The 26730-nt window shown below is 48.0% G+C and overlaps 1 protein-coding gene across 8 annotated transcripts in view; it reads right to left on the bottom strand.

The window, feature by feature from the left end:
- Window positions 1-26434, bottom strand: part of ZC3H18 (zinc finger CCCH-type containing 18) — a 50282-nt gene extending 23848 nt beyond the window's left edge. For 2 of the 8 annotated variants that reach the window (XM_087738852.1, XM_087738855.1), the window contains exons 1-10: window positions 26320-26434; window positions 25748-25832; window positions 16986-17590; window positions 13567-13651; window positions 10595-10743; window positions 10186-10278; window positions 9381-9538; window positions 7704-7736; window positions 5981-6107; window positions 4505-4803 (exon numbers count right to left, since the gene is read on the bottom strand). In XM_087738852.1, the coding sequence (XP_087594978.1) occupies window positions 4505-4803; window positions 5981-6107; window positions 7704-7736; window positions 9381-9538; window positions 10186-10278; window positions 10595-10743; window positions 13567-13651; window positions 16986-17576 (1535 nt within the window). In that variant the 5' untranslated portion in view covers window positions 17577-17590; window positions 25748-25832; window positions 26320-26434. Of the gene's footprint in view, window positions 1-4504; window positions 4804-5980; window positions 6108-7703; window positions 7737-9380; window positions 9539-10185; window positions 10279-10594; window positions 10744-13566; window positions 13652-16985; window positions 17591-18568; window positions 18709-19584; window positions 19602-25747; window positions 25833-26319 lie in introns of those variants that run through there. The other 6 variants (XM_087738856.1, XM_087738858.1, XM_087738859.1 and 3 more) reach the window with 5 other exon arrangements.
- Window positions 26435-26730: the final 296 nt, after the last annotated feature.

The raw sequence follows: 26730 nt of genomic DNA, 5'->3' as shown, positions 1-26730 counted from the left end.
GTTCACCGGGACACTGCTCCTTCCTGGCAGCTTCGGAGCTGCTGTCACCTTCTGTCCGGACTCCGAACATCTCCGAGGACATCAGCCTCCTCCTCCTCCTCCTCACCCTACTTGGCACCAGCGGCCCCCAGAATTTGGGGTCCGTATCACGGGCTCTGACCAAACTTGTCTGTGTGGAAATAGCTTTTAGGTCAGACTTCAAGACAAAAGTTCCTCGAGAACTGGAGATGACGGATTTCTCACCCGAAGGCTCATTTTGCCATGCAGCTTCTCACCGGGGCCCACAGTATCCCGGGCAGAGGAAAACCAGGTGGGAAAGAAACCAATGCCCACCTCACGGACCTGCAGCATGGGATCAGATCACTGCTTCTTCTTCCTCCTCCTCGCTTGGTTGACAACCGCTTAGTGCCACCCCTGCCAACAAGGCGGCGATACCGGGGCCGCTGCCCTCGCCAGTGGGTCCAATTCCTCAATGTCCCTCAGTGCTTTGGAAATACAACCGCTAACAGGTCCCGCAACACTAACTGCGTTGCTTAATGCGCTCCTGAAACAATCCGATCCGCTCGGATGATGGCAGGATAAAGACTTATGCAACAACAGAAGGATTAAAGCAAATTACTATTTCTGTGTGCAGGGCCTTTGCTCACAGCTAAAGACCAGCAGCCTGGGTAAGAACATCTTGCACTTCTCTAAGTCTCTTCAAAAAGTATTTCATGCCACTTCTTTATCCCTGAAATGATTTGCACAACAGTGAGCTACACTGGCGAGATAGAGATATAAAGCAGAAATTTTGCACTCAGCAAAATCAGTCACGGCCTGGGGCACCAGAACTCGTTCTGGAGATGGGGAGCACAAGGACAGCCAGCCAAGTTATCCCTCTAATTGATCATGAAGCGTCCTGGCTTGTTCAAGTGTTCGATGCCCAAGGAGGGAGGAGGAGGAGGGGGAGGAACAATTTTACTAGCACTGCAATCTCAGATTATAAACTTCTTGGAGTGCTCATCTTAAGCTTGGGGCGGGGGGAACCCAAAGCACAAAGCAGCGATGGCACACTCCTTCAAAAAAAGCCCAATCCACATGTGACGATCCTACTTGAAGCCCAAACATTGCAGTCTCTTTTTTAAAAGGTTCAAGGAGAAGCATTTGCCACTGGGTCCGTTAGGGTTTACAATCTTTGTTTGTTGTTAAATTCTAATCCTCCTCATCTGTAGCAAGCAGTGATGCCGGGAAACCCTCTGGCTTCTCTGTGTTATTAGCCTTAACTGCTCCGCTGTTGTTTAGAGATCAGATTAAACCTTCCCGCTCTCAATATAATGGAAAGGGGATTTGTTTTCATGTTCCTGGCTATTTGCTCTTTGAGTTTTCTTTCACCCCTTTCGACTCCACGTTCTGTATGCCATAGCTTGTTCCTTCCTCCAGCCTCTACTCGAGGGAGGCTGATGGACAGACCGGCATCTACCTGTAATTACAGACGTCCTCAGCTCTGCCTTTGGCAAAGCTCCTTGCTGGTTGCACAGCCCCTGTGGAGCAATTTTCCAGTCTCCCCAGCTCATTAGCGAGGGAAGAGCAGGGCCGCGCGGGCTCCGGCTGGAAGCAGCGGCGCTGCCTTTGGTGCAGGATCGGTGCAGGAATGTTAACGGGCAGCTGCCTGCAGCCCGGCGCGCCCCAGCCCCCATCGCTGCATGACGCCTGGAAAGGCCGGACTTGCCAAAAGCTGGGATCTGGTGATTAGGGAAAGCCCAGAGCCTATAAATAGACCTGCAGGTGAGCGCTACGCCATCGCATATCCTGCTGCCCAGGAAGCGCGGAGCAATCACAAACATTTTACACATTAAACAAACTCGGGAGCTGTTTAATCCCGAGGTGCCAAACCTGACCTTTTGCCGCATGGCACGAAAGTATTTGGAGAAAAGGTGAGACAGCTCGAACTGCCGCACTGCCACAAGGAAGTTTGGAGCCTGTCAAAAAGGGTTACGTGGGACAAAACAGCACTGCCCAGAGCCACGGCACGGCGTAAGCGCGGCGCAGGCTTCTGGTGAAGGTGGTGTAGGGCAACACAAACTGCTGGATGAGGGAGGTTTTCTCCAAAGGAAAAGAAGCTGAATTATGCTTTCACTTTGTTCAAAAGCTTTTTCAAAACTTATTTCTGTGGTTTTATTTTCTCTGCAAACATCCGTACACCTGTAAGAGTGTTCGTGTTGATACAGGTTTCAACAGCGGGAACTGAAGTCCCATGAAGAGCACTTGGAGAGCTGCCTTCAACAACGTAGGGCTTTTGGGTTTACTGCTAAGTACTCCCATTAATTCCTCTCTCCTCTAAGAGGAGATAGTGTGTGTAGGTGCTGACCTAAGATTTTTTTGGGGGAGATTTTAAAGCTTTCCGCTCAGTACTGGCTCCCTATTCAACACAAAAATTACAAGTGCTTCTTGCCACCAGCTTTTAAAGCCCCGCACAAGCGAAGCCACAGGCAAGCCCTGCTTGCTATCCCTCTCTCCCGGCTCTGCCTGGCCCTACAGTCATCGGCGCTTGCGTTACAGGACAAGGCCGAGGACAAGTCCAACAGTAGATTCTCTACGATCCACTTCTAGTAAGAATAGCAGACTTAAAACAAAAAAAGCAGAGAGGCGTATCAAGGACTATCGTTAATTTACCAAGACTCATCGTAAGAAGCCTGTTTCGGAGATCCAAGAGGCATCCCCAGCTCCCTTAAGTGGTGCTTATGTCAGAGAGAGGGCACGGGAGGGAAGCAGGGAACCCGTATCCACAAAGCACGTAACGTCACGAACGCTGCAAATCCCATCTCTGGGCTCACACAGATGGTTGCACGGGGCAAGATGGATCTAAGATTGGCGAACGCGGCCATCGCTCCTACCCAGCAAACCTTGGGCAGCGCTAATAGCGAAAGCTCCCACACAAAGCCCTGCCCCATGACCCAGCAAGGGACGGAGCAACCAGCAGCCTCAGCCTTGCGTGCAGTGATGCGGGTGACGGTGACTGTTGACGACTAACAACCTGAGCTGCCAATCAGCTGATGTCACTTTCATCATCGTCGTCATCATCATCACATGTTTCTGGACAGCAAGATCTCTTCCATCACTAACCCAACAAGAGCACAAACCAACAGCAAATGTGGTAATTACGGTGCACAAATCACGGTTGTAAGTGAAGATTATAATTAAATGCAGCATATAATTAAATCTATTCCTATAACCACTCAAACTGCTACTGCACCAAGGCGCTCACAAGACACCTTCAAACTGTTCTGAAACCGTGACTTCCTCTTGGAAAAAAGGGTCATCGTCAAAAATCAGCTTTCCTTCTAGTAATGCAAACAAAACCTCTGGGTCAGATGCAAGACCAAACCCTGCGCCCACCTGAAACCACGCAATTCCACGCAGTACCTCCTTCCAGGCCTCCTGAGCCCTGTTCTTCATTAAAACACACTCTTCCTCACGCCCATGATGTTTCACACCTTCCTCTAGCGCTGAAGAGACAACACAGCCGTCAGGCAGAAGGAGAAGCTCCAATCTGTCTTGGGAAAGAGCTTCCCTGCACCCCTCTTTGCCCCAGCGGACACCTACACGCACTTGCGTGTCCGCGTGTCCCTCCCATGTCGGAACGCTCCATCTGCCCCCGCTTTCCAAGGCACGGACACTGCTCATCAGCTTTCCTGGAGATGTCCTTCAGCAGGAAATGTGATACTTTTCTCCCATTCTGAACCGAAAGACGTTGTGAAATTCCCATAAGACAAGTTCTATATTCAGCTGTGATATTTATACAGTGCGTTACGAATCTGCCTAATACACAGTATGCTGGTTAGCCACGGTACTTAAGTAATTGACAGAGAAACAAAACAGGAATCACTTTTGAAATTCCTACACTTTTAGTCTGCCTGGTTCAATTTTCTCTTGCACACAGGTCAGAACATTTCAGAAAAAAAATGAGCAGAGGCAAAAAGCCTGACTCCACACTGCAACTCCACCGTAACACCTAGCAGAGACTCGTTTCGAGGCATACAATGCCTTTACCTTTCCTAGCCTCTTTTAGGAGTTTTACTTAATAAATCTCCAGATACTTGTGCTATCCACAACCTCTCAAGCCAGCCCTGGTTCTTATCAAAGGACATCTGTCAAGGCCTCAAAGCGAGTCGCCACCATCTGCAGGGCTCTCTCGGCACTGGGGAGTCAGCCAACCTCCCGAGACGTACGTACTCTAGCCTCAAGGGAACAGGGACAAGCCGAACATCTCCATACCTACAGGAAAGATGCTCTGCTCCTTTCAGAGGCAGGTTATGCACACTTGGTTCTTACTGATGTTTTAGCTCCACTTAGTGGCCAGCAAGGCTCATTTAAAGCCTCGCCTTCCTCTTGAAACTACCGCTTTACCCAAGAGCTGTGGACAACAAGGATCTTCTCTACTGTGATCAGTGTGAGCCTGGTTCGTGATCCACAGCCAAAACAACGTCAACTAAAATATCGAGTCTGAATTCCAGCAAACACTTACCTTGGTAGCAGTGGGGACCGGGGCTTTGGTTTGTCTTTCTCCTTTTCACGTTCCCTGTCCCGGTCCCGGTCTCGGTCCCTGTCCCGGTCCCTGTGCTGCCTGTCTTTTTCATCTCTCTTCACTCGTTCTCTCTCGCGTTCCCACTCTTCTTTCCGCCGCTGGCGCTCCTTGTCACGCTCCCGTTCCCTTTCTCGTTCTCGCTCCCGCTGGCGCCGCTCTCGCTCCCGTTCTCGCTCCCTCTCGCGTTCCCTTTCTCGTTGTCTGTTCTCTCTTTCCCTTTCCCGTTCTCGCTCTCTTTCCTTTAAAAAGAAAAGGGAAATCGTCGGGACGCTGTGCTAACATCTCCTAACAAAGCGGGCAGCAAGGTTTCAAAGTCTTGGACCGCAAGCAATTACATACGCCCTCCCACGTTAGAGCAAAGAATTGAGATAAATAATCTGGAGCTTGCTGGCCATCGCTGTTTGCTGAGCCGGCAGAAAGTGGAGAGGAACAAAACACCGCACCGTATTCATCACAGTTGTAATTTTCAAAGGCAGCAGTCAAAGATTAATTTGGCTTGTTATGCTTATTAAATAAACGTATTGATGTTTACAAGTATTTACTCTCATTGCTAATCATGTTTATAACAAGCTAATTAACTTTACGAGCAAGCACCATGAAAATAACTGATGGTGCATCATGTGCAACAATAGTGAGGACACGCTCCTGTTTATACACTGCTTCTACAGAACAGCAAGGGCTTACAGCACAAGGAAAGCCACTTTGTAAAGGACGTGACGAATACCAGTGAAAAGCTCCCCACCGAGCAGGATTTCTTATTTTTGCCACTACTCGCGAGGGACAACAGCTTGCACAAGGGCAAAAGGAAGCGAAGGGAAAGGGTTTACAGCCTTATTTTCACTGAGCTCTACACCTTACAGCAGCGCAACACCAACTGACTGCATCTGGGATTTTAGCAACCGGCCGGGTGCTTTCCCTGTCTGACTCAAAGCAACTAACGTGCAACTCCACCAGCGGTGGACAGTCATGCCGGAGCCTCCGTCTGTACACAAAGCACGCCTGTCCAAATCTAATCCTTTCCGTCTGTCCCAATAACTAAGGGGCAAACCGTTCCTCAGCCAGGTTATTTCCTGGAAACTCCCTCCCTCTCCAACATTTCCAAGAACGGCTGCAGATGCAGCCGTAAGCGCCGCGCAGCTGCCCGGTAGGCAGAGGAGCAGCCGGCGCACATGAGGAGGAACCATCTTCCCATCTCAGACATGCTTTTGCCTTCATCACGCTGAAACAGAATAGCCTCCCATCCCTGCACCGAGAGCGTCTTCTGTGCAGTAATTAAGTCAAGATTTAAGTATTTGTAAGATGAAGCATCTGGAACATACACGAAAAGTCCTGTTTCAACCACTGCACTGGAAACATGGCAAGCACCAGAAGTACCTGGAAGAAAGTTGAAAGGAAAAGCACGGAAAGGGGTATTACCTTACTTACTCTGTAGTTACGGTATGGATCTGGGTCTGTATACTGAACCCTGAAATTCTCATACTGCCCACCACGCCAGAACCGTTCTATTTCATAGTCATAATAGGGATCTGTATAGGGATCAAGCCTACAATGAAAAACAGGGAAGGTTAGAAAGGGAAATATCACCTTGTCGCCATACAGAAACACTACGTACTCTAGGTCAGGTCTTAGTCACTGTGCACTGACAAGAAAAACTCATGTTCAACGGAGTATGACCGTACAAAGTGGTTTCTTTTCCACGTATCCCAACCAGACAGAAAGAGTCTTTTTTAAGTGAAGCTTATCAGAGAAAAGCACAAACCTTTCTTGATAAACAGAAAAAGAGAAACACTACGAACCAAATTCAGCCTTCAAATCAATGTGGTAAAAACGCAGAAACACCAATTGCTTTTTACAGCCACTTCAAACGTGTGCAAATGTAACAGAACATGTTTTGCCTCATTGATTTAGAGCGGCGTTTTCTGTCCATGCACGCAGAGCTAATCTCAAGCACCCTCACGTCAGAAGTGGAACAGATCGTGATCTCCTACGCCCCTGCCACCGGAGGGGACGGGTGCATCCCAGTGCCGCCAGCACAGGACACGAGCTGTTGCTGAGCTTTCCACTGGGAGAAGCTAAGCTTCGGGAGCAGGCCAGCAACGCTGTGCCCCGACGCCTGGAATTACTCCATGCAAGGAAGGTAACCGCGTCTGCAGCTGATATTCTCCAGTGGGAAAGAGGCGCTGGCCCTCCAGCACACAAATGAACTGGCAAGCACGCCCTGCTCAATTGCAAAACCGTCATTACTTTCGGGGAGGACAAGGATCTAAAACCCACCCTCCTTAAATCTGTAATGTCTCCTCCATTTGATGATTTCTATTAACATTATTTGATGTTTTTAATTCACATACTCAACACTATCCAATCCCTGCCAGCCACCTGGAGTAAAAATATCAGATCCATTGTAAAGACGGGGAGGTGGGTACGGGAAACAAGAAACTTCCAGGGCCACAGAGGAGTCAGTGGCAGAACCAAGATTATAAAGCAAGCGCTCCCAACTTCCAGATTATCCGTAATGAGACTCTGACTTGTAAGTAAGAGGAATAAAGGGCCCACTTTTGCATTTGAAAAAGTGCCAAATAATCTAAACCAGGCTAAGACATAAGTGCTGCCCTGCAAGTCAAGCAGCTACCTGTATTTCTTTCAGTGCTTTTAAATAGTTTAAGATTTCTCTTTTTGTCTGAAACAATAAGCCAAGGGAAAGAGTACCAGGGAATCCTGAATATGGATGCTTAATTCAGCAACAAACTCCTGATGCCAACCAGACAACAGTCTGGATTCGGTGACATCAGGTGTTCAAAGAGAGACAAAAAATCTCAAGCTACACCAAAAAGGAAATTCTACTTTTTAACCCAGCCTCAAGTCCAAATCTCCCCATTCCCTTCCTATAACATCTGTGGGCTTTTTATTCATTTAAACAAGCATTACTGCTGTTCATTTAGATAATTCACTGCTTAAATCCTTAGGCAAATAATTGGTATCACCCCAAAAAATCAAATACATCCATTCAGTTAATAAACCGCCCATTGCACCTGATGGGACAGCAGTCTGTGGCCTAGGAAGTTTTAAGAAGTACAATGGAGAAAGGAAAGGGAATATTTTCTTACAGTTGCAACAGTACTGGAATCAAAGACCTGCTTACCCATAGTTAATGTTTTCTTTGATGTCCACCTCCCTATAGTTTTTCAAAAAAGAAAAAGGGATTCATGAACTATTTAGACATCTTCACATGTCACAAGACAGTCCTGAAAGCATTTATTAACATCCCAGCTGCACCACCAGTGGTTAGTTTGCTGCAAGGTGTCAATCTGTGCAATAAGTGTGTGAACGTGTGAGAAAAATCACCATTTTCTCGAGTTTACAGCAGCAGCAGCTTCACAGCTCTTGCTTTTACACACAATGAAGGCATTTTAATGCCACAGTCTGCTTATACATAAAGGTGCTCGAATTTTCTGGCATTCCATTTGTTTGATTACTGCTGTTTAACACCGGCTACATGCACTATATATTTTTTCTTGACGATAAGAAAAAACAGAAACTCCTGTACCTAACACAACAATTCTTACATCGGTGAGGCAGTGGCATAAAACAACTAGAATGCTGATGCTAGTTTTCTTATACAATCATAAAATAAAGATACTGTATAGCCAACCCACGGAGCGCTAGTTATAGTATGTCCCAGGTGCAAGTGAAAGCCTTCTCAGAGGAAGAGAAGACCAAGATACAGACCGATTTCTACACAGGAAAAAATTAATATGGGGCAACTATTTTGTTAGAGTCTGCAGAACTGAGTAGATAGCTTCATTTTAAGATGGGGAAAGGAATTGTACTCCAGAGCAAATCAAAGATTATTGAACAAAAGCTTAACCTGCTCCTTTTCAGACTTTTTTTTGCAGTTCATTCACTCTACAATAGACAGAACCAAGCCTTGCGAACACGTCCTCTGTGAGTGAGTAGAAATAATCCATAATCTGTACATGTAGGAAGAACAGAGGATGTGTAAGCAAGAGAGAAACAGAGATTCACCTGTATTCTTGCAGAATGCAAGCCTTTCTCTCAATAATTGTTCTTCCATTCCATTTCTTGGCTCAAGAACTACTAAGCGAGTCTCGCAGAGCTGACTTATTCATCCTTGCACCTTCCTCTGCCTGCTCTCAGTTGTGACAGGAGTGTGCCTGAGGACTGCAACATTTTATGTTTCACACCCTTAAAAAAACAATCACCTAAACACTTAAGTTTAGGGTGTTTGTTTTGGCCCAGGCCATGCCCTGACAGCTAACAGGTTTGCTTTCTGACCAGTGTCTTACTAAACAGTTTATTTGGGACTGGTCAAAATATTTGTTAAGACCAGCTGCTGTGCCAATGCCCTTGCAAATAAACACCCAGCTGGTCGAGACAGTACAGCTGCTGCCCTGAAGCTCTTGGATGTTGAGCGTACTCCAACTTTGCAGCCCCAGCTTTAGTATTTTAAAACTCTCATGGGCTGGAATAAGGAAAACAAGAGGAAAAAAAGTTGGAAGAATGCACTGGTGTGAGGTAGGCAAGCACAACTAGATAGTGTCCTTGTGGGATCAATATGCCAATGACACTGAAGGCAGAAAGGTTTAGAGACGACTGTAAAGGAAGTTACCGTTGAACTAGAGTGGGCAGAGGCAGCTCAAGTTTTTAACTGGTGTACATACTGCTTAACAGAAGTTGTTTCCATTTTCTGAGGTGAGCACTCCTCCAATTTGGAGGAACAAGTTAACTGAAGACTGCCACACTGCACTACATTTCCCACCCATCTATTCCACGTCGCAAAAACAAGACTGCGTCTTACGCTGGATCTCTGACGTCTCTGGTGATGCGGTAATTCCAGTCACGGAAAAACTCATTTTCTTTGTCAAATTCACGCTCGTCTTCTCCAATAGTCACAGTGAACCTCTTCTCCTCAAAGTCAGGCTCCTGTTCTTTTCTCATAGTTGCCTTTTTTAATACCTGCCATAACATAAAAATAAAAACATTGTAAAGAGAGAACATTTCTGAGGCACAGAGAAATTGCGGTATTAAAAATCCTTCACATGGGAGAAACCTGCTCTTCAACTAAAGCATCCTTCTTCTGCCCAAGTCTTATGAACGTGCAGGACACTGGACTTTTCTTGACATAGAAAGTGTAATTCACTACTCCACCAGCTCAGAACAGCAGCAGACAGGCAACAGAAGTTTCGCCCATGCTGACCTCATTTTCTGAAATGATCAGACACATTGATCCTATAGGTCCTATAGGATCCTATAGGTGCTACAGAAACAGGTACTGAAGTAAGGGGAACTGGATCAGCTTTAAAAGTTTTGCTTTGTGGTGGGTTTCAATATCCCTGAACTGCTCAGGGCCACAGACTCTCCCGAGCTCATGTTAATGTAAACAAAAAAAAAAAAAGCCAAACCTGGGTGCTAGCTCCTCTTGACTGTACAATAAATGTGATATACAACAAGACACAGTTAACGGGTTAAAAGGCAAAAGGAAGGCTCCTTAAAAAAAGCAAGACACTGCATGCTCCAAAAAGAGCTCTTCTAGCATCCTGCTCTCAGTGAAACAGGCCAGTGGATTCTGGAGAGTCAGCATACTTCCCGAGGATGCTATTTACCTCTTTAGCGTGGCGGAGTCCTCTCTCCCAGGCACTTTCTGTTGGAGGGTCTGGAGGGGGCGGAGGTAAGATTTCATCAACAACTGGCCCTCCCTGTTAGAAAGGCGAGAAGAGCAAGGAGACAGACACTTGACATTAGTTTTAAGTAGCAAACTCATGCTTTGTAAACAGTTACCCTGGACTACCTCCAGATACTCCGGAGAGGTATCAGCAGGACATAAGCTGGGACACATATGGAAAACTATTCCCCTCTCCTAGCAACTTCAAGACCACCTTTTAAAAATCACGTATCCAATAGATGTATTGTATTTTGCTAAAGCACTAGCTCAAACAAAGTCTTCGCTTCTCCCAGAGCAGGAGACAAAAGCTATCTGCAGAAGCCATAAATTCACAGAAAGGATGTCCGTACCCAAGGGTTGGCTGGCATCAGCGGGTGAGGGCCGATAGGAGGAGCACCATTTGGGGAGAAGGGCTCAGGCTTGGAGATCAAGGAGTAGTTTCCTTTGTCATTCACGCCAGGGTGAATGAATCGACAGTTCATGCCCCAGGTACAGTGGCCTGTGGAAATACAGATCTGTTAGACCCCTGTACGCCTACAGCAAGCGTTTGTTCAGCCCTACAACCATTTAAAAGCCATCAGGGAATAATGCTGTTTCAGACATGAGATTTTTCATCTCTCCAACTTTGTTGAGATTTACCTGTTTTCATACACATGGGAAGACACTTGCCACCCGCCACCTTCCCAGAGGGGACAAACAGATCCAGTCACAGACGGAGGAATGTACCAGAACCTTATTACGGTGGGGAGAGGGGAGGGGTGGATGCATACACACCATTAAGCAAATGTGGTAATAAGCCTATGAGCTCTTCAAGTCTTATTAATGACAAACACTTCAAGTTAGGAGCTTTACCTTTTACAGAAAACAATGAACATAACCTGACAGCAAAGAAAGCATCACAGCGCATTCAAGACAAACAGCTCTGGTGAGGCACGAAGTACATCAAAGGTTTTCTCTCCAGCCGACTCTGCAGGCGTGCCAGCACAAAGCAGGAAAGGAGACATCGCTACAGAGGGCAGCAGACAAATCTGAAGCTGCTCATTAGCTTCAGGTACCACCCCAAAGAGATGGTAACGCTCAGGGGTCTCTAACAGGATACAAAGCTAATTCCCAACTTTATTTTAGCTTGCCTTAGAAACAAAACCCTTTTTTTTTTTTTCTTCCAGCAATCCACAGGCAACAGACATTTTGCAGACTTCCCAGCAGACACCTGCATCACAAAGTCATCGCTAATTCTGCGCTAGCTCAGGCATTAGCACAGCGACTTTAGAGGCACCGGAGCAGTTAACACTGCTGTGGCCCAAGGAGGAATCCCGGATCCCGGCTGGCAGGGCAACACGTCAGAAATTCATGCTGCACCCGGGTCCCTGGAAATGTTCCTCATCCGTCCCAGATTAACCATGAGCTGGTGCTCTCTGTCAGAGGCAACACTGGCTGCTTTTCTACTGTCAAACATCAGGAGAGCAAAACCCCCCCTGCGCAGCAGCTCACGGAGCAACGCCTCCTTTCTCAGTGCCTGGGGACCGGGTGTGGGGGCTGCCAGGCACCTACGCAAACACTTACTGCTTCTACTGAAGCGTCAAGGGGAATGATTACCCTGACAACTAAGGGGCCCTGCTACATATGGCAAGGTGGCTACGCATCAAGCTGCTTCGCTGGAAGGCTTGCTGAGCTGGTCCTTCATGCCACTGGACAGATGCAGCCACGGGAGTGCTCCTCAGACACAGCTAGGACAAAAATCTACACGTCTTCGAGGTCCCACGTGAGCAGCGCCTGATATCCCTGGTGGCAATAAAGCCTTTAAGTGGCGAGCAAGAGTGGATGTCAACGTTCTCTGAACCCAGGCCAAATCAAAGAAAAACAACGGCGGCAGGAGATCCTGCAGCCTGAACTTTGACTCAGGCAAATATTTCCACGCTGCACGGAGGCGTACGTCACACTAAGGATTCAGGAACAAACAGCTCTCCTTGCCGAGGGACTTCCCTGTTCCACCATCATCACCAACACATTCGTGTCTCAGCACAGGCAGAAAATTCGATACCGGAAGACATTCAGGAAGCCAAATACTTGATATCTGATGGTCACATCTCCGGAAACCCCCTAAGCAGTTCCCTACGTTGCGTACGCCACTGACGCAAGGAATAACGAGACTCCACCCTGTTCTCCACCCTTCTTTTAATTTCAGATTTTCATAAATTGTTTTAAGGGCGATTGTAAATAAAACCAAGTAAATGAGCAAACATTAAGCGAGATGAAGCTGAAGGAAGCGGGAGAGAGCTATAGTCAGTTTAAATACAAAAACTTTTATAAAACCTACTCTCTACGCTAAAAAAAAATTGCAGGATAGTCTAAGATAGCTGTTGTGCAGCTGCACAAACTTTGGGGAATGTCCTATTAAGAAGAATAAAAAAAAGCAATACAATTGGTTAGATGTAAAAGTTTCAAGTCTTAGGTCTCATTCGCAGTAAGACATACGTTCTGTGATTTCCTACCCCCGTTCCTTCCAACTGAGACTGCCAAACCCAATCATATTTCAGAAACGTGGTATCTGATACAGTCTGGAGCAATCTTCTGGCTTGAGGAAAAAGCTTCTATTTACACGAGGATTATTTTTTTCCAGCTGACCGTTTCCTCAGCCCAGTGGAAGTACCGGCCACCGGCACGTCTCACCCTGTCAGGTTTGACGTCACCCCTCGAGCACGGTGTCTCGCTGGGGTTTCTGGGGTTGCTTGTGAAAACAGCTATACGTGAGTCGCCAACACCTGACACCGCTCCGCAGGCCAACAGATGCATCTGCAGGGCCTGCAGCAGCTCAGTGGATGTCAGCATGATGTCACATCAATAGTTCTTACCAGGAAACAGTATTTCTAGCCCTATTTTCGTTTTTAAAATTTCATCAAATGTCTTCTAATAACCGGGGAAGTGAGATAGATACAGGACTGCAAGAAACAATTACGTTTTGGCAAGGCATGAGCTTGATAAGAAATAATGAGCATTTGCCATTTTTGTTTTCCATGGAATAACCTCTATGCAATAGCTGACTGTTAAATCAGCCCAAGCAGTTTTATTCCATGCTGTTTTAAAAAACACCAGCAAGTTTTCCTTTATTTGCTTTTACTGGGCTCACCATACTTAGGGCAAAGCAATTTTTGCATCTTGGCTCTATGTAAATTCAGCAGCTGGCCACCAAGGAACAGAAAGGTGATACCGAGGACGCCTGGGGCAGAGTTTATCATGTAGACAGCAGCTTAACAGGCAGGAAACCAAACAAGAAAAATTACAGCATCTTTGGTTTGCTTCCACCGTTACAGCATGTCATTACCTTTCATGAAGAATCGGCAGGTGGGACGTGGCCTCACTTTTCTGTCACTGGGGTCTTTAACTTCTCCTTCTTCTAAGTCATCATCCTGGAACAGACAGACAAGCTGACATTTCACGTGGTGCATTTTCTGCAGCGACTTGACATTTCACAATATGGTCAAATATCAGTCACTGAAAACACACCCTGGAGCAAAACACAAGAGAAAAGCGATATAAAATTACAATAAATACCCCTGAGCATCTTCGCAATGTACTGCTACAAACAGGAAGATGCATCAACCTCAGTGTTTCAAAGATGACTGCAAAACCCTTCAGGCGTTCGGGTCATCTTGGTGCCACGCCACAGACCGAGGTTTCACGATGTATCACTTTACCCGATATATGCTTAAAGGCTCAAAAGCAACACTACAGTGGATTAAGCTCTCACACCTCAGCTGAACGAGGCCGGCTGTGCACTTTTAGCCAGCAGCACATGCAAGGCGGTTAGAGGCAGCTTCACCCCTTTTCGGGGCAAACGAGCTAAAGTGCGTTACCTTTCCTTCCCGCAGGCTAACAGCGCGCACGCCGACAGCTACCGCAGCTCCGCTGGCGTGGGCAATGCCACCACCCTTCAGAGCCTTTAGACCAGCCTGTCCCCTGCTCGGCACTCACCCCTGTTTAGCTCAAGCAAATTCCTTCTGTTCATTGATGTAAAATACGTAGTGGTATTCCTGCATTAATGCAAGAACCTAATACAGACATCACACACCTATACATCAAAATTTGAAGGATGACTGCTCTTACAGCAACTAATTCTAAAATGTTTCCCCACAACGTTGAGCGACAATCTCACACATGAGCTTTTCAGGAAAAAAGTCATACATATTTCTTCCAGTCCTCTCTGGGAACAACTTGACCCCTTCCCTTCTACTCCTCAGCTCCACACAGGAGCTGGGAATCGGCTCTAACAAAACTCTACGTTATCCCCAGGCACAGCAGCCCCAGGAAGAAATTCTGGGAGATGGAGGTTGCTTCAAAGATTAAGAACCACAGGAGACGAGCGTGAAATAACAGTCATGAAACACCTCTAGAAAAAAGCTCTTGAAACTTTAAAGTACCAGCCTTTGCCTTTGTTCTCCAGGGGAAAAAAAAAGCCTTCACTGGCTTCATTAGGCTGCATCCGAAAACTGAAAAGGAGCTAAAAAAGGTGGCAATGAAGAAGGCAAAGGCATACACGGCCAGAAAGCCGTCAGAGGTATCTGGCAAGGAAATTGGTTATTTATCCTAAATGGCACCCTGGCCTTCCCTCGGTCTGCCTCCGTTTCACCGCCACAGAAGTTTTCAGCATATCAAACACATCTGAAGAGGGAGCATCTGGTGGAGGCCTTCCCTTTGCGTGGCAGTCACAGCAACTCTGTGGCAGTGACAGCAGTCGTCTACATGGAAAAGATTAAGAAAGTTATGTACTTTGATCAATTTAGCAGCTGGAAAGGAGGAAAAACCATCACTTGGCAAAGGATGTACAGAGAGATGGGTTAACAGCCTCTGCTGCTGCATTCCTCTGAGGGCAATACAAGGAGAGCTCGCCCGAACAAGAGCAGATTTTAAAGACTACATATATATTCAAATTAAAATTTGCATTAATACTCCCTCCCTCCAAGACAGAATTCTGAAAGCAGGAATAAAACGCAGAGATTTAGCAGTTTCCCCCAAAGCTGGGGATGGCATTCAACGACGCGTGAATGGTATAACCAGCTCAACTCTGCGGCTTTCAAAAGAACTGTGTGAAGTCTTTGCAAATGCTGTACTTGAACAAAAGGGAAAGTATTTATTTCTGTGAGGTCTCCTTAGAATCAGGCAGCTGGGAATCCTGTTATGAGTTAATGTATGAAAACCAGAGTACAGATTCACCTTTTGCTTTGTAAGGAGAACGCTCCCGAGAATGCCTTAGACTCTAAAGGAAAGCATTCATATTTTAATCAAGAAGCAGGCATGGAGTCAGGACTCCAGGAATTTATTTTTTCCCTGCCTGGACTCTCCCACAACACACTGAAATTCCTTCTAACTGAATCAGAAATACACAAAACTTTTTGGAAAACATGTGTTTAACAAAATCACCTGCCAGAATGGGCATGAAAAAGACAAATAACATCACCTTTTTTTAAGCCACAGAACTTGTCAACGTAAAAAACCATTAGAGTAAAAAACAAACCACACAATATACCACTCTTCACTAAAAAGGGAGGAGGGTCTCTCCAGCGAGGCTCTGCGAGCTTCCCGAGCACGTGGCCAGGTCAGCTACGCAGCAACGGGGACTGGAAGAAAACAGCATCTCCCGTGTCCAAGCCCTCCCCTCCTCGGCTGAGAGGCCCCACCGGTGACCCCATCCGCAGTCCGTGGCTTCCTCGCCCGGTCCCCAGGACATTCTCACCGCGCTGCCCCAACCCAGTCCAGCTGCGCAGGAGCACTTTTGGCACGGACAGCCAGGAGCAGAGCCAGCCAGGTGCTCTGGACCGGCGACTTCTCTCTGCAGTACCGTGCACTCCCACTATTCGGATTCAAGTAAGGTGTCCACCAGACCAGGAACCCACAGGAGGATTTCTACTCTACTGCTAGAATCGCTTTGTCCTGTTTTCTTCCGCCTGCAAGAGGGAACCTGGTATTAAGCTGTATTTAATACAATTGCTGTACTGCAGTGCTTCCTACCTAAAGACAAGCATGGATCAAGAGCCGCTATTTGCTCTAATCACCAATGCAACTAAAACCAGTTTTCGATTTTTCTCAATAGCTGCGTTTGTCCTCAGCTGTGAAACAGTAGCTACTGGGACTGCACATCCCTGAACACATCACCCAGACGGTGCGCAGGGGCTGCCTGGTTAGGCACTTCCCAGAAAGCTCAGCACCCTCCGATCCTCTTCCACGCGCCCAGATGCTGCTAGAGCCCAAAAACCAGCTCAGGGCCACGGGCTGCCCGCACACGCCTGATGCCTCGGGCACACGGCAGCCGCTCTACAGCACCAGCCTCTCCACCTAAACTGATGAGACAGCTTATGACCGCCTAATCCACGGCTAAGTAATTTGCTGTCAGCATCATTCAAAAGTCCTCTGAGAGCCGAGGCAGAATAGTTTCTTAAAGCACTGGAGCCCTTCCATATTCCACGAGAATAAAGCTTATTTGAGACTGCTCTGACAATATTCAGCACAAAGTTTTTCTACAGTACATGGCACTAGACATCCTAGCCACTGAGTTTAGGACTTGGTACGTAGTATGCTCTTACCTGCAAAGAAAAAGCGTGTTACTTGCACGCTGGGGACACAGCTAACACAGATATTTGCATCCAAGAAAGAAGGCATGGCAGTCTAACAGCCAAACGGTTCTGAAACACAAGGATAGGTCTCTCCCTGCAGGACTTGGCCCACCTGGGACCACCTCCTACTTACATCAATTTCTCCATCATCAATTTCTCCATCATCTTCTTCTTTCTTCTTCTCCTTGAGGGGATCCTGGCTGTCCTTTTCATCATCACTTTTGCTGCTGGATTTTTTCTCATCTTCATGGACGTCATCTCCTTTCTCCTCTTCCTCATCATCCTCACCAGCAGCTTTCTCACCATCCTCCTCTGCAGCAGCAGCACTTGGTTCCTCAGGAACTTCCTCATCATAGTCCAACTCATGCTCATCTAGTTCACGGGTGACAGAGGATGCTTCATCACCAAGGTCATTTGTCCGGTCTTCCTCCTCTCCTTTGCGAGGCAGAGGGCTCTTCAGCTCCCCACTTTGTTCGTTGTTGTCAGACTCCTGAGACTTGGTTTCGCTTAAGCGGTCCTCTTCATCCGAGTGGTTCTCCTCTTCACCGTGACTCAGTCCCCTGGCTGCATCCTCCTCCTCCTCTCCCAGGACGCTGCCTTGCCCACCCTCTCCATCAAGTTCCCGGTCTGAACCACTCTCCTTCAGGACTTCGTCATCAGAAAGCTGCTGGTCCTCTTCATCAGGAGAGCAGGGGTTTCGCTCAGGGCTGTCGGAAACGTCCATCAGTACCCAATAGTCTGCAGAGGGTAGAAAACAACACTCGTTATGGGGAAACAAGTGGGGAAATCAAGAAAGGCTCACCTTGCACGAATTTGTACTCTTGTATTTTACCTCCTAAAGAAGAAAAGGTTGCTTGAATTCATGAACATGGTTTACCATAGTACCTTCAAGAAGAAAATACAGAGTTTAAACTGCATAAAGAGCTGATTCCAATATTGTCCCAGCTACCCTTCACATACGATGGAGCTCGAGGTTGGAATTTCATCTACAAGCCCTAATAGGTGAGGCTGCACAAGCACTCCCACCAAATCACAGCTAGAAATCCCAAGGTAGCCTCCTCACCCCAGGCACAATCAGCAGTGGCATTTCTTCTGTGAACGAGTGAGTAAGCTTCAGAACCCAGGGCCAGGTTTGCAGGTGTATTTTGTAACCACCAGCACGTGGCACCGCAAATTGCACAGACTCCTGAAGAGGCACAGGAGCACAACTTACGGTGATTCGGGAAAAACAACCTATGTATTTACAGTCGTTGTTACGCTGCACCCAGAATAGGTATGGAAGCAAGGACAGCATGCATTCATGAAAACTCTTGCATTTTTAATCAGGTTTAATTGAGACTGTGCACGTATTGCCACCTAATCTCCACCCGCTTTATACAGTAAAGATTCAAAACTCCTTCAAAGAAGCAGATCAACTTCCTAACTGTCTGCATCATGCACTTCTGTTAGAAGTTCAGTATGAACACATGCTTGGTATGAATAAGTTAAAAATTAGATGTCTGCTTAGAATAAGCACAATAAACGCAACAGAAAGGGGCGAGATTTAAAGCAGGAAAAACACCCAACCCATAAATCTATTTATTTAACTCCAGAAAACAACAAAAAAAAGAATTATGGCAGAACTGTCTGACCCAAGGAACTGGTTGAGCTGTCTCTTACTCGGAAGATTACTGGTTCACATCTAGACAAAAGCTCTTGGTGATTAAAAACCCTTACCCTTCAGCTGTGGTCTTGCTGCATGTCCTTAGCCCTACAAACAACGATGGCAACTCCTTCCTCGCCCCCCTCAGCAATAACCCACAGCGCTTCAGCTGCCTCAGAAGAGCCCAAGCTGAGAAAGGTGTCTCGGCAGGTTCTCCAGCACCGAGGTGGCCAACGCTCAGAGAGAGAAAAGCACCCACTGTATTCCTCTGGTTGAATGAGCGGAACAGTTCAACAGAGGCATCGGCTCCTCTTGCGGTGGCACCTTTCCAGGGGACTAAATTCACCATTTCAGTATATGCCACCTCCTCCTCCAAACCCAAAAGTCTGTACAGGAACAAGCTTGGGCAGCCATCAGACAGAAAGGAAAAGCTAAAGACAAACCTGAGGGTTACAGAAACACATTTAGGGCTAAAGAAAAGCCGTGGGGCTACAAATCAACAAGATTTCTTCACCTTAACACGTAACATGTTTTACTTCAGCTGCTCCTAGCTACAACCTCCCCACAAGCACATTTACTGCTGGTGCAACAAAAACATGGCATAAATTACCAGATTTTTACCTGCTATTTTTAAGACCTTTGGAGCAGAAATGCTACAAAAGCAAGACTCTGGTAGCTCCTTTAAACACATCCAGTAATCCTTCCTGAAATAAAAGTTACGACCTCTAGGCAGCTCGGCACTACTTAACATTTTCCTGACCTACCCCGGCACTCTTCTATGCTCTTCCAACTGGTTCTGCATAGTAAAGGTTATTATTTACCATCAAAGAGCAAGAACAGACAGGCAGGAGGCACACCAAGCCACAGCATCCAAGCAGACTGCCACACGCTGTAAACGCGACCAAAGCAACTCCAAGCCTTCGCAGCATGTGAAACCCCAAACGTTTTGGTACTGACAGAACTGGGGATCTCGGTGCTGAAATACAGCAGGAGGGTAAGCGCGGGGAACGCACAGCATCTCTTCTCTGTCTTAAGAGCCCATGCCTGGAAATCAGGAAGGCATTACAATTTTGTTACATGTGCTACTCGCCTGCTTCTTCATAAACTTTCCAGGACCAGGGCTGTTGTATTTATGTCTCGTATGCTGCCAGATGTACTGTCATCGCCAAGATAGCATCTCTTCCTTCACTGTGGTGAAGACATTATTAGCTGGTATTTGCAGCAAACTCTCAAGATGAAAGTCACACGCTGCTCGTTATACTATGGGAGGTCTGCAGAGGAGCTAAGAACCATTTCTCAAAAATAAAAAAGAAAAAGCACTCCCAGAAGCAGTACAAGTCTATACGTTAGTACCCAGCAACTTTGCTCTCCTTCACGTCTTCAAAGCCCTGCACAAGTATTAACTAATTGATAAATGCGAGGATGATCCAACCACTCGATGGGGCCCCAAGCAGCAAGAGAATCACATTTTGAGCTTCCTACCGGCCACTCTTGTCTCGCCGCACATTTGAAGGAGTTGGCTCTTGCTCACAACCAAAGTCGCGATTTTACTGAAAAGTTAAAAGCCAAATTGAAAGACGGCAATTGCCTCCCGGTGATAGTGGCTCCGGGCAGTTAAATAGGATGTAATCTGAAACAAATTATATTCTTACTGAGTATATAAAGGTTGATGCTGAGTTCATAAATGCTTGCACAAATTGTTTCTGGCTTTAAGAGCAATTTTATGGCAGCAATTTTAATTGCCTAAGTGCCTGAGAAGTTACACTTTGCATGCATGTGGAACAACTTAGCGTATTACAGCTGAAAGGTCAGCCTTAAGAGGCCAGCAGAAATATAAAAGCTGTCAAGTGCAGATGTATTCAGGAAATTTGTTTTCTGATTTCTTGCAAATAAGCAGCACCAAAGAAAAAGCGTTTAAGTGAACTAGATGCTTTTCTGTATTCGACATCGAGACCTTCAGAAGGATAGGGGAAAACAGATATGAATGCATTCTCACCACCAGCTAAGGTGCTATGTATAAAACATGCACCTCCACCGGCAGCTATTAAAGCTATTATAAAAATCCAGTGCATCCGTCAGTTACAATAATTTCCTATTAATTTCCATCGGCAGAAACGATAAGAAACACAATAAATGACAGCCCAATTGAAAAGAGTTCATGAAATCCAGGCAGCCGGTCTTTGGTGCGTATTTCCCTGGATTCAAGAAACGGCAAGTTTCCCTTTGGACACGGCCCTTACGTCCTCCCCAGTGCCTCTATCTGCGCAGGCAGCAGAGCAACACACAGAAGGCGCTCGTAGTTCCCGCACTACCTCTTACGTCGAATTATTTCCGAGAGCCACAGTTCAGCCAGTCTCCAAGGGCTGTCGCTCCAAGTTTACAAGCAGAGAAGAAAAGATACCCCAAAACCAACGAACCAGATTTTTACTTCAATCTTATGTGCAACAGCATGGAAATGCCCCAAAGCAAATCCATGATATGCAAAGGTAAAAATCAGAAGCAGGAAAAATATAGGGAGATGGAAATTAAAAGAAAACTGTCAGACTAACGATGGAACAGGACTAGGTAGCATTTCTGCTGCATGATGGCAAGACACTGCTCTAGCAGCCATCCCAAAGTTAGGCTAGCCTCTCACTCACTGCCACAGCAACTCCTCCTGCGACAGCAGAGATCAAGACGATACCGTGTCCTCCAGCCCCGTCCCTCAGCCCTGTTCAGCCCCAAAGCTCTGAGCCCAGGAGGAAGGCGAGGGATGAAGGTACAGCATTCCAACAACAAGCTTACGGGCAACAGCAATGGCACAGAAGCGTGGTCTGAGATGGGGGAATGCCTTATCCCTGACCCAGGTGGTATTACTTACAGTCGTTCGTTCGTAGAAAAAAGAAATAATTGAATGTTATGAAAAGCAAGAGTACCAGAGTAAGAATTTTGCGAAGTGCTAGAATACTTGCTCTAGCCACTCAAGCCTCTCTTCAAGGCCAATGGATTTATTCCTTGCGTGGAGGCAAGTTTAACTCCAGTTTAAAGTGCACGTCCCAAGCGCTGTCTCGGAATACTGACGTAAGTGGTAGAGCAGAAATCCACAGGTTTCATCCCCCATCATAAGCTTGGCATTTTTGTGCCTTAAAGCCAAGCCAGTTTCCTACTGTCTTCAAAACCAGTTATAAAAGCAAAAAATTAACTTCTAACCTACAGATAAGATTGTTTGACTTTTAGCTTAGGACGATAGGGCAAGAACCAGGTATATAATAATGCTTCTCATTTAGCAGTGGTTTATCTTCAGAGGTATCTTTAAAATTACAGGCAGTTCAGGCAAAGCCGACTTTGGTCAAAGCTGCACGACCCCTTCTACTACAAAACTGACTTCATTTGCTCAAAGTGTGTCAAATTTTCATCTTCCGCATCTCTGAAGCGGACTAGTTCAGAACAGGTCACTAAGCCTTTCAGACAAGGTCTGAAAAACCCTCACTTTGTCAGGCTCAACAAGTCGGCACAGCCTTTCCAGCGAGAGGCTTGGGAGCAAATGCTCCGAAGTGGGGTGCGCTTGCAGCCAAAATTGTCTTTTACTGCCTCTAGAATCACTTGCGCCTGCCTCACGGAGTTGAAAGCCCCTTAAAAGCAGCTCACACATTCTCAGTAGAGAAACCAAGGATTTGGCAGCTAAACTTTCCAGCAATCCCACCTGCAGTGAGCACGTGCCATCCTCCCAGGTGTGAGCCAGATGGCACTTGCTGTCCTCCCAGATAACACTCTGGTCAAGCAAGACTTTCGCTCCAGTTATTCCTCCTGGAGTCTCATGCCTCCAGCCAGTCCCTGTTGGCTTGCAGTGTCCCTGCCAGTGCTGTGAGCCAGCGGTATTAGAGACAGCCTACCGAAAATATAAAACGAAGAAAGCCCCTAAACGAGAGACCCGAGGCTTTTTGATCTTGTTTTGGGTAGCAGCGCCTTTGCATCATGCTCAGCAGCCCCACTGCACTCAGCTACAACCGAGAACACCTGGCAGTTTTTGCAAACCTAAGTTTGGCCTTTTGGTCACGGGCTATCCAAAAATGACGGAAAGCACTCCGAAGAGACATACCTAGCATCATCTAGAAGCAGGATGAAAAAGGCTAGAACAGCCTGGTGGCCTAGGGAACATTCGGCTGCAATGATCTGCAGCTTTCTTTGGCATAAACCTGCCTTTTCTCCCTGCAGCCCCTCGCCTCGCTCCCTGTAGGCGCACAGGCTGCTGGAAGAGGCGAAGGCAGCAGCCTCGTTCAGCACGCAGCCCTGACTTGCCTCCAAGGCGGCCGGTTCGCACACAGAATCAGGTCTGGCGGAAAAGAGCGGCTTTTAGTTACACAATCCATATGCAACAGGAGGCAGTGCTGAAGTTTCACAGACTGAGCTCTGGAATTCTTCAAATTAGGGAATGAAGCATTAACTACTCCTTAACTTTGTCAGTGTTTCATGGCTCCTTCTAAGCTAGGCATTCACGTGGATGTCCTCACCTGCAAGGACTTGGATGCAGTAATGAAGGGGCTTGTCTTGGTCTCTGTTGCCATTTAAATCTCATAGCCTTACTGGAAAACATATAAAATCACACAGATTCCCCTCCCACCCCTGCAGGTAAAAAGGCACTGTACATTGAGGCGGTGTTAGGGAAATTTAAATTCATCTGCTTCAGCCACATTACAACATATTTTTTCCAAAGCTTAATGATATCTAAGACGTTTTTTAACTTAAAATACAGCACTGAGATTAAGAAGCCTTGACACAGCACTAAAAGCAGTAAGAAAAAAGCCCTCTGCTATGCAAGTTGCTTTTTAAAAACTCAGCTTCAATACTGCCAGCTAATCCCGGGATACACTTTAAATAATAGTTTTAACCTTACACTTTTGTTAGGTGACTTGCCCGAGGCAAGAGGCAGACGAGTCAGAGCACTGGAATTCTTAGCAGCAGGTCTGTTTTCAAGATCAAGCCCAACTTCTACTCTCTGTTAAATGAGCAGCATCAAAAGGTACAAAACTAGAAGGAAGAAATGCCAACCAGGTTTTAGTGTGTGGTCACACGTGCACCTCGGACGCCGCTCTAAGGCAGTGCAGTGTTGGACAGACGCACGTCCTGGATCCGTGGCTCTCGACAGTGCCTATTGCTGGCAGGAGGCTCAAACTCTATTTCTTCTTGCTCTATGCTGGGTTGTTTTCAATTAGAACTCATGAAAAGTTTGGACAGCATCTTCAGGTAAGCCAACAAAGTTAAGCTTTGTGTACAACTAACTAACTTGCTGCTGCGGGTAGTGCCTTGGCAGCAAATGAACTGGAACTAGTATGGAAAGGATTACCTCAGGATGGCAGCTGACTCTAACCCACTGCAGCACCTATAGGATAAAGCTGTGAGTTAAGACGGGATTTGAAACAGCTACCAAGAAAAAAATACTCCTGGCAAGCATTATTTCCATTCGTTAAATTCCTCCCTCCAAGGCTGAGCCTTTATATGCTGCCACAAAAAAAGCTTTTTCCAAGTGAACAAGGAATACACCTTGGATATAGGATGGGAACCAACAGCTCAGACGGTTCCAGCACCTCCGGTAGCAGGAAGGCACCGAGTACCCTACAGAAAACTGGAGCTTGACAGAGCCATCAGCTTCAATCTTGAAATCCTACAAGCTGTCAGTACGACGGCAAGAACCAAGCGCACACCCAACTTCTGTACCCCCCAGCAGAGACCTCACAGCTCCCAGGGCGGTCAAGGGACAGACGCGAAGGGAAGAAGCAAGGAACCTCTTTGCTTCAGGCAGAAATTGTTGCGATAGAAAGGAGAAAAAAGCACTTTCTAACAGCCAAACAAGCTTGATGCAAAATCAAAACGTTTCCACTAATCAGATGCATGAAAATCAGGGGTTAAAGCAGAACAGAAAAGTTCTGGAACAGGGTCTAAGTCAAGCCATGAGGATGGGTGAAGGACGACGACTGAGCTGAGGAGAATGAATGGGAAACAGCGCTGACAGGACAGGCGAGGAGAGAAATGCATCACCAGGAGATTTTGGGAACAAAGAATTGGAAAACAGAAGCAAAACAGAAGCAATGGGCAGGAACCACAATGGGGAAAAATATGGAAGAGCAGCGACAACAGGAGGAGAAGGAAATAAAATGCCTCGTGATCCAGGAAAGTAGCATCACATAAAACTGAAAAGACACGCAGAACAAAAGCAAAGCACCCAGTCCTTTGCTTTGAATGAAACTATGGTCGTTAACAAGGTTAATTAACCAAAATACACACTTCTCTGCCATCCTCAGAGAAACACTGACTTTGAAGATGCATAGCAAACTTCAATTACTTAGCAGCTGTCAGGAAAGCTTTTAATACAGAAAACTGAGCTGCCTTTCAGTATTAATTTAAAAGAACTGCTTGGTGACAGCCATTTTCAGCGAGCTGATTTTTAAAGAAGAGCTCGGAGAGCTCTGAGCCGGAACGTTAACCGCTGCTTTCTACCAGGTAGGCTTTGGGACTGAAACCTGAAGAGAAACGGCGCCGTAAGCAGCTGGAGTTTGTTTTCACCGTGTAACTGATTTGCCTATGGCTGGAGCACACACGGCTCTTCCTGCCGCTCTCCGCTGGCAAATGCTGATTTTGAATTATCAGTGCCGCGGTCCCGTGACAGAAAACAAATATGATTATACCTGTATTCTGCAGGATCTGTGGATAATCACGCTCAAGAGGCTAACTTTACCCAGAACATTAGATCGGCAGTCTTGCAAAGAGTTGTCTTGATTAGACTGTGACCCTTTTTCTTTAATCTAGACAAATCTTAGGAAGACGAGAAGGAAGAATTCGCACCTTGGAGGTGCGGCTCTTGCTACAGCCAAAGCAGCACCGTTAACAGTTGCTTCAGAAGAGCTGAGCTGCTGATGCAGTAAAATAAAATATTATTAGTGCGGATACTGAATGGAGAGCTCTGAGAGGAGACAGCCCTGCTGAGACGACTCACGGAGGGAATTTAAACCACCTGCAGCAGCGATATGTTGGAGCACTCGCAAAGACAATGGCGGCTCTGCACAGAGAGGAGCGCCTCACAGCTCGTAACAAACCAGTGTTATGCGGGTGATGCACCCACCTGTCGCAGGACGGGCCCCCACGCGCGACGTCCCCACCCAGCCGTCGCAGGTCGGGCCCCCACGCGCGACGTCCCCACCCAGCCGTCGCAGGTCGGGCCCCCACGCGCAGCTGGTGCCGCTGCGGGTTCCCAGCCCCTCTCCCCGCGCCCCCCTTACCTCACAGGGCCTCCTGCCAGGCTGAGCTCCTTCCGCTGTGCCCCCCGGGGCCAAGGCTGCTGGGGGTCTCCCTGTTCCCACCTGCCTGGGGAGGGAGGACAGTCAGAGCTGCCTGCACCCCTGGGGTCCCACCCCCCCCCCCCAAGAAGGCGAGCTGTGCCCCCCGCCACCCCTAGTTGAGACTACCCCCTTCCGTAACCCCCGCCCAAACCTCAGGCTCCCCGCCACGCTGGTGCTGCCCCCCCAGCCCCAGCATCCCCCAGATGGCTGGGCCCTCCCCCCAAGGCTGCACCCCCGCCAAAAAGGCGGCCCCCTCAAACTAAGGCCCCCCCCCATGGCCGCCAACCGCCCCCCCCCGCGCTGGGCCCGCCCCCCTAATTCCCACCGAGAGCCGCCCCTCCCTCCCCAGCAGCCCCACCGAGGGTCCCCCCCCATCCCGGGGGGCCCCCGCTCCCCCCGGCGCCGCCCACCCCCCCCTTTCCCCGGTTCCGCCGGTGCCCGGGCCCGCCCCTTCCCCGGCGCTAGGCCGCAGCCGGCGCCCGCCGAACGCGGCCGTGCGGGCAGCAGCTCACCTGGGCGGGCGGGCGCGGCGGGCCGGGCCGGGCCGGGCCGGGCCGGGGCGGCGGGAAGGGGGGGCGGCGGGCCGGGGGAGGCGCGGAGGGGGGGGGGGGGCGGCGAAGCGGCGGCGGCGCGGGACGGGACGGGGCCTCTACTCGCGGCGGCGCAGGGCGGCCATGGCGTGACGTCATCCAGGCGCGACGGCCCTCGCGCCGGGGGGAGGGGAGGGGCGGGGCGGGGCGGGCGCGCTCCCTTGGCCACGCCCCTTCCCCCCGCGCGCGCCTGCGCCGCCGCTTCGGCCGCGTCTTAAAGGGGACGCGACGGGTGCGCACGCGTGCGCACGCGGGAGGGCTGCACGCGGGCGTGCACACACAGGTGTGCATGGGTGCATATACGTGCACACGCAGGGAGGGCCGTACGCACAC

This window comes from Nipponia nippon, unplaced genomic scaffold, assembly GCF_047370975.1.
Source record: "Nipponia nippon isolate SJK-2023a ecotype South Korea unplaced genomic scaffold, ASM4737097v1 scaffold_7, whole genome shotgun sequence".
Classification (NCBI taxonomy): Eukaryota; Metazoa; Chordata; class Aves; order Pelecaniformes; family Threskiornithidae; genus Nipponia; species Nipponia nippon.
Note: the sequence above shows the minus strand (reverse complement) of the source record. Positions and strands in the feature narration are given on the sequence as shown.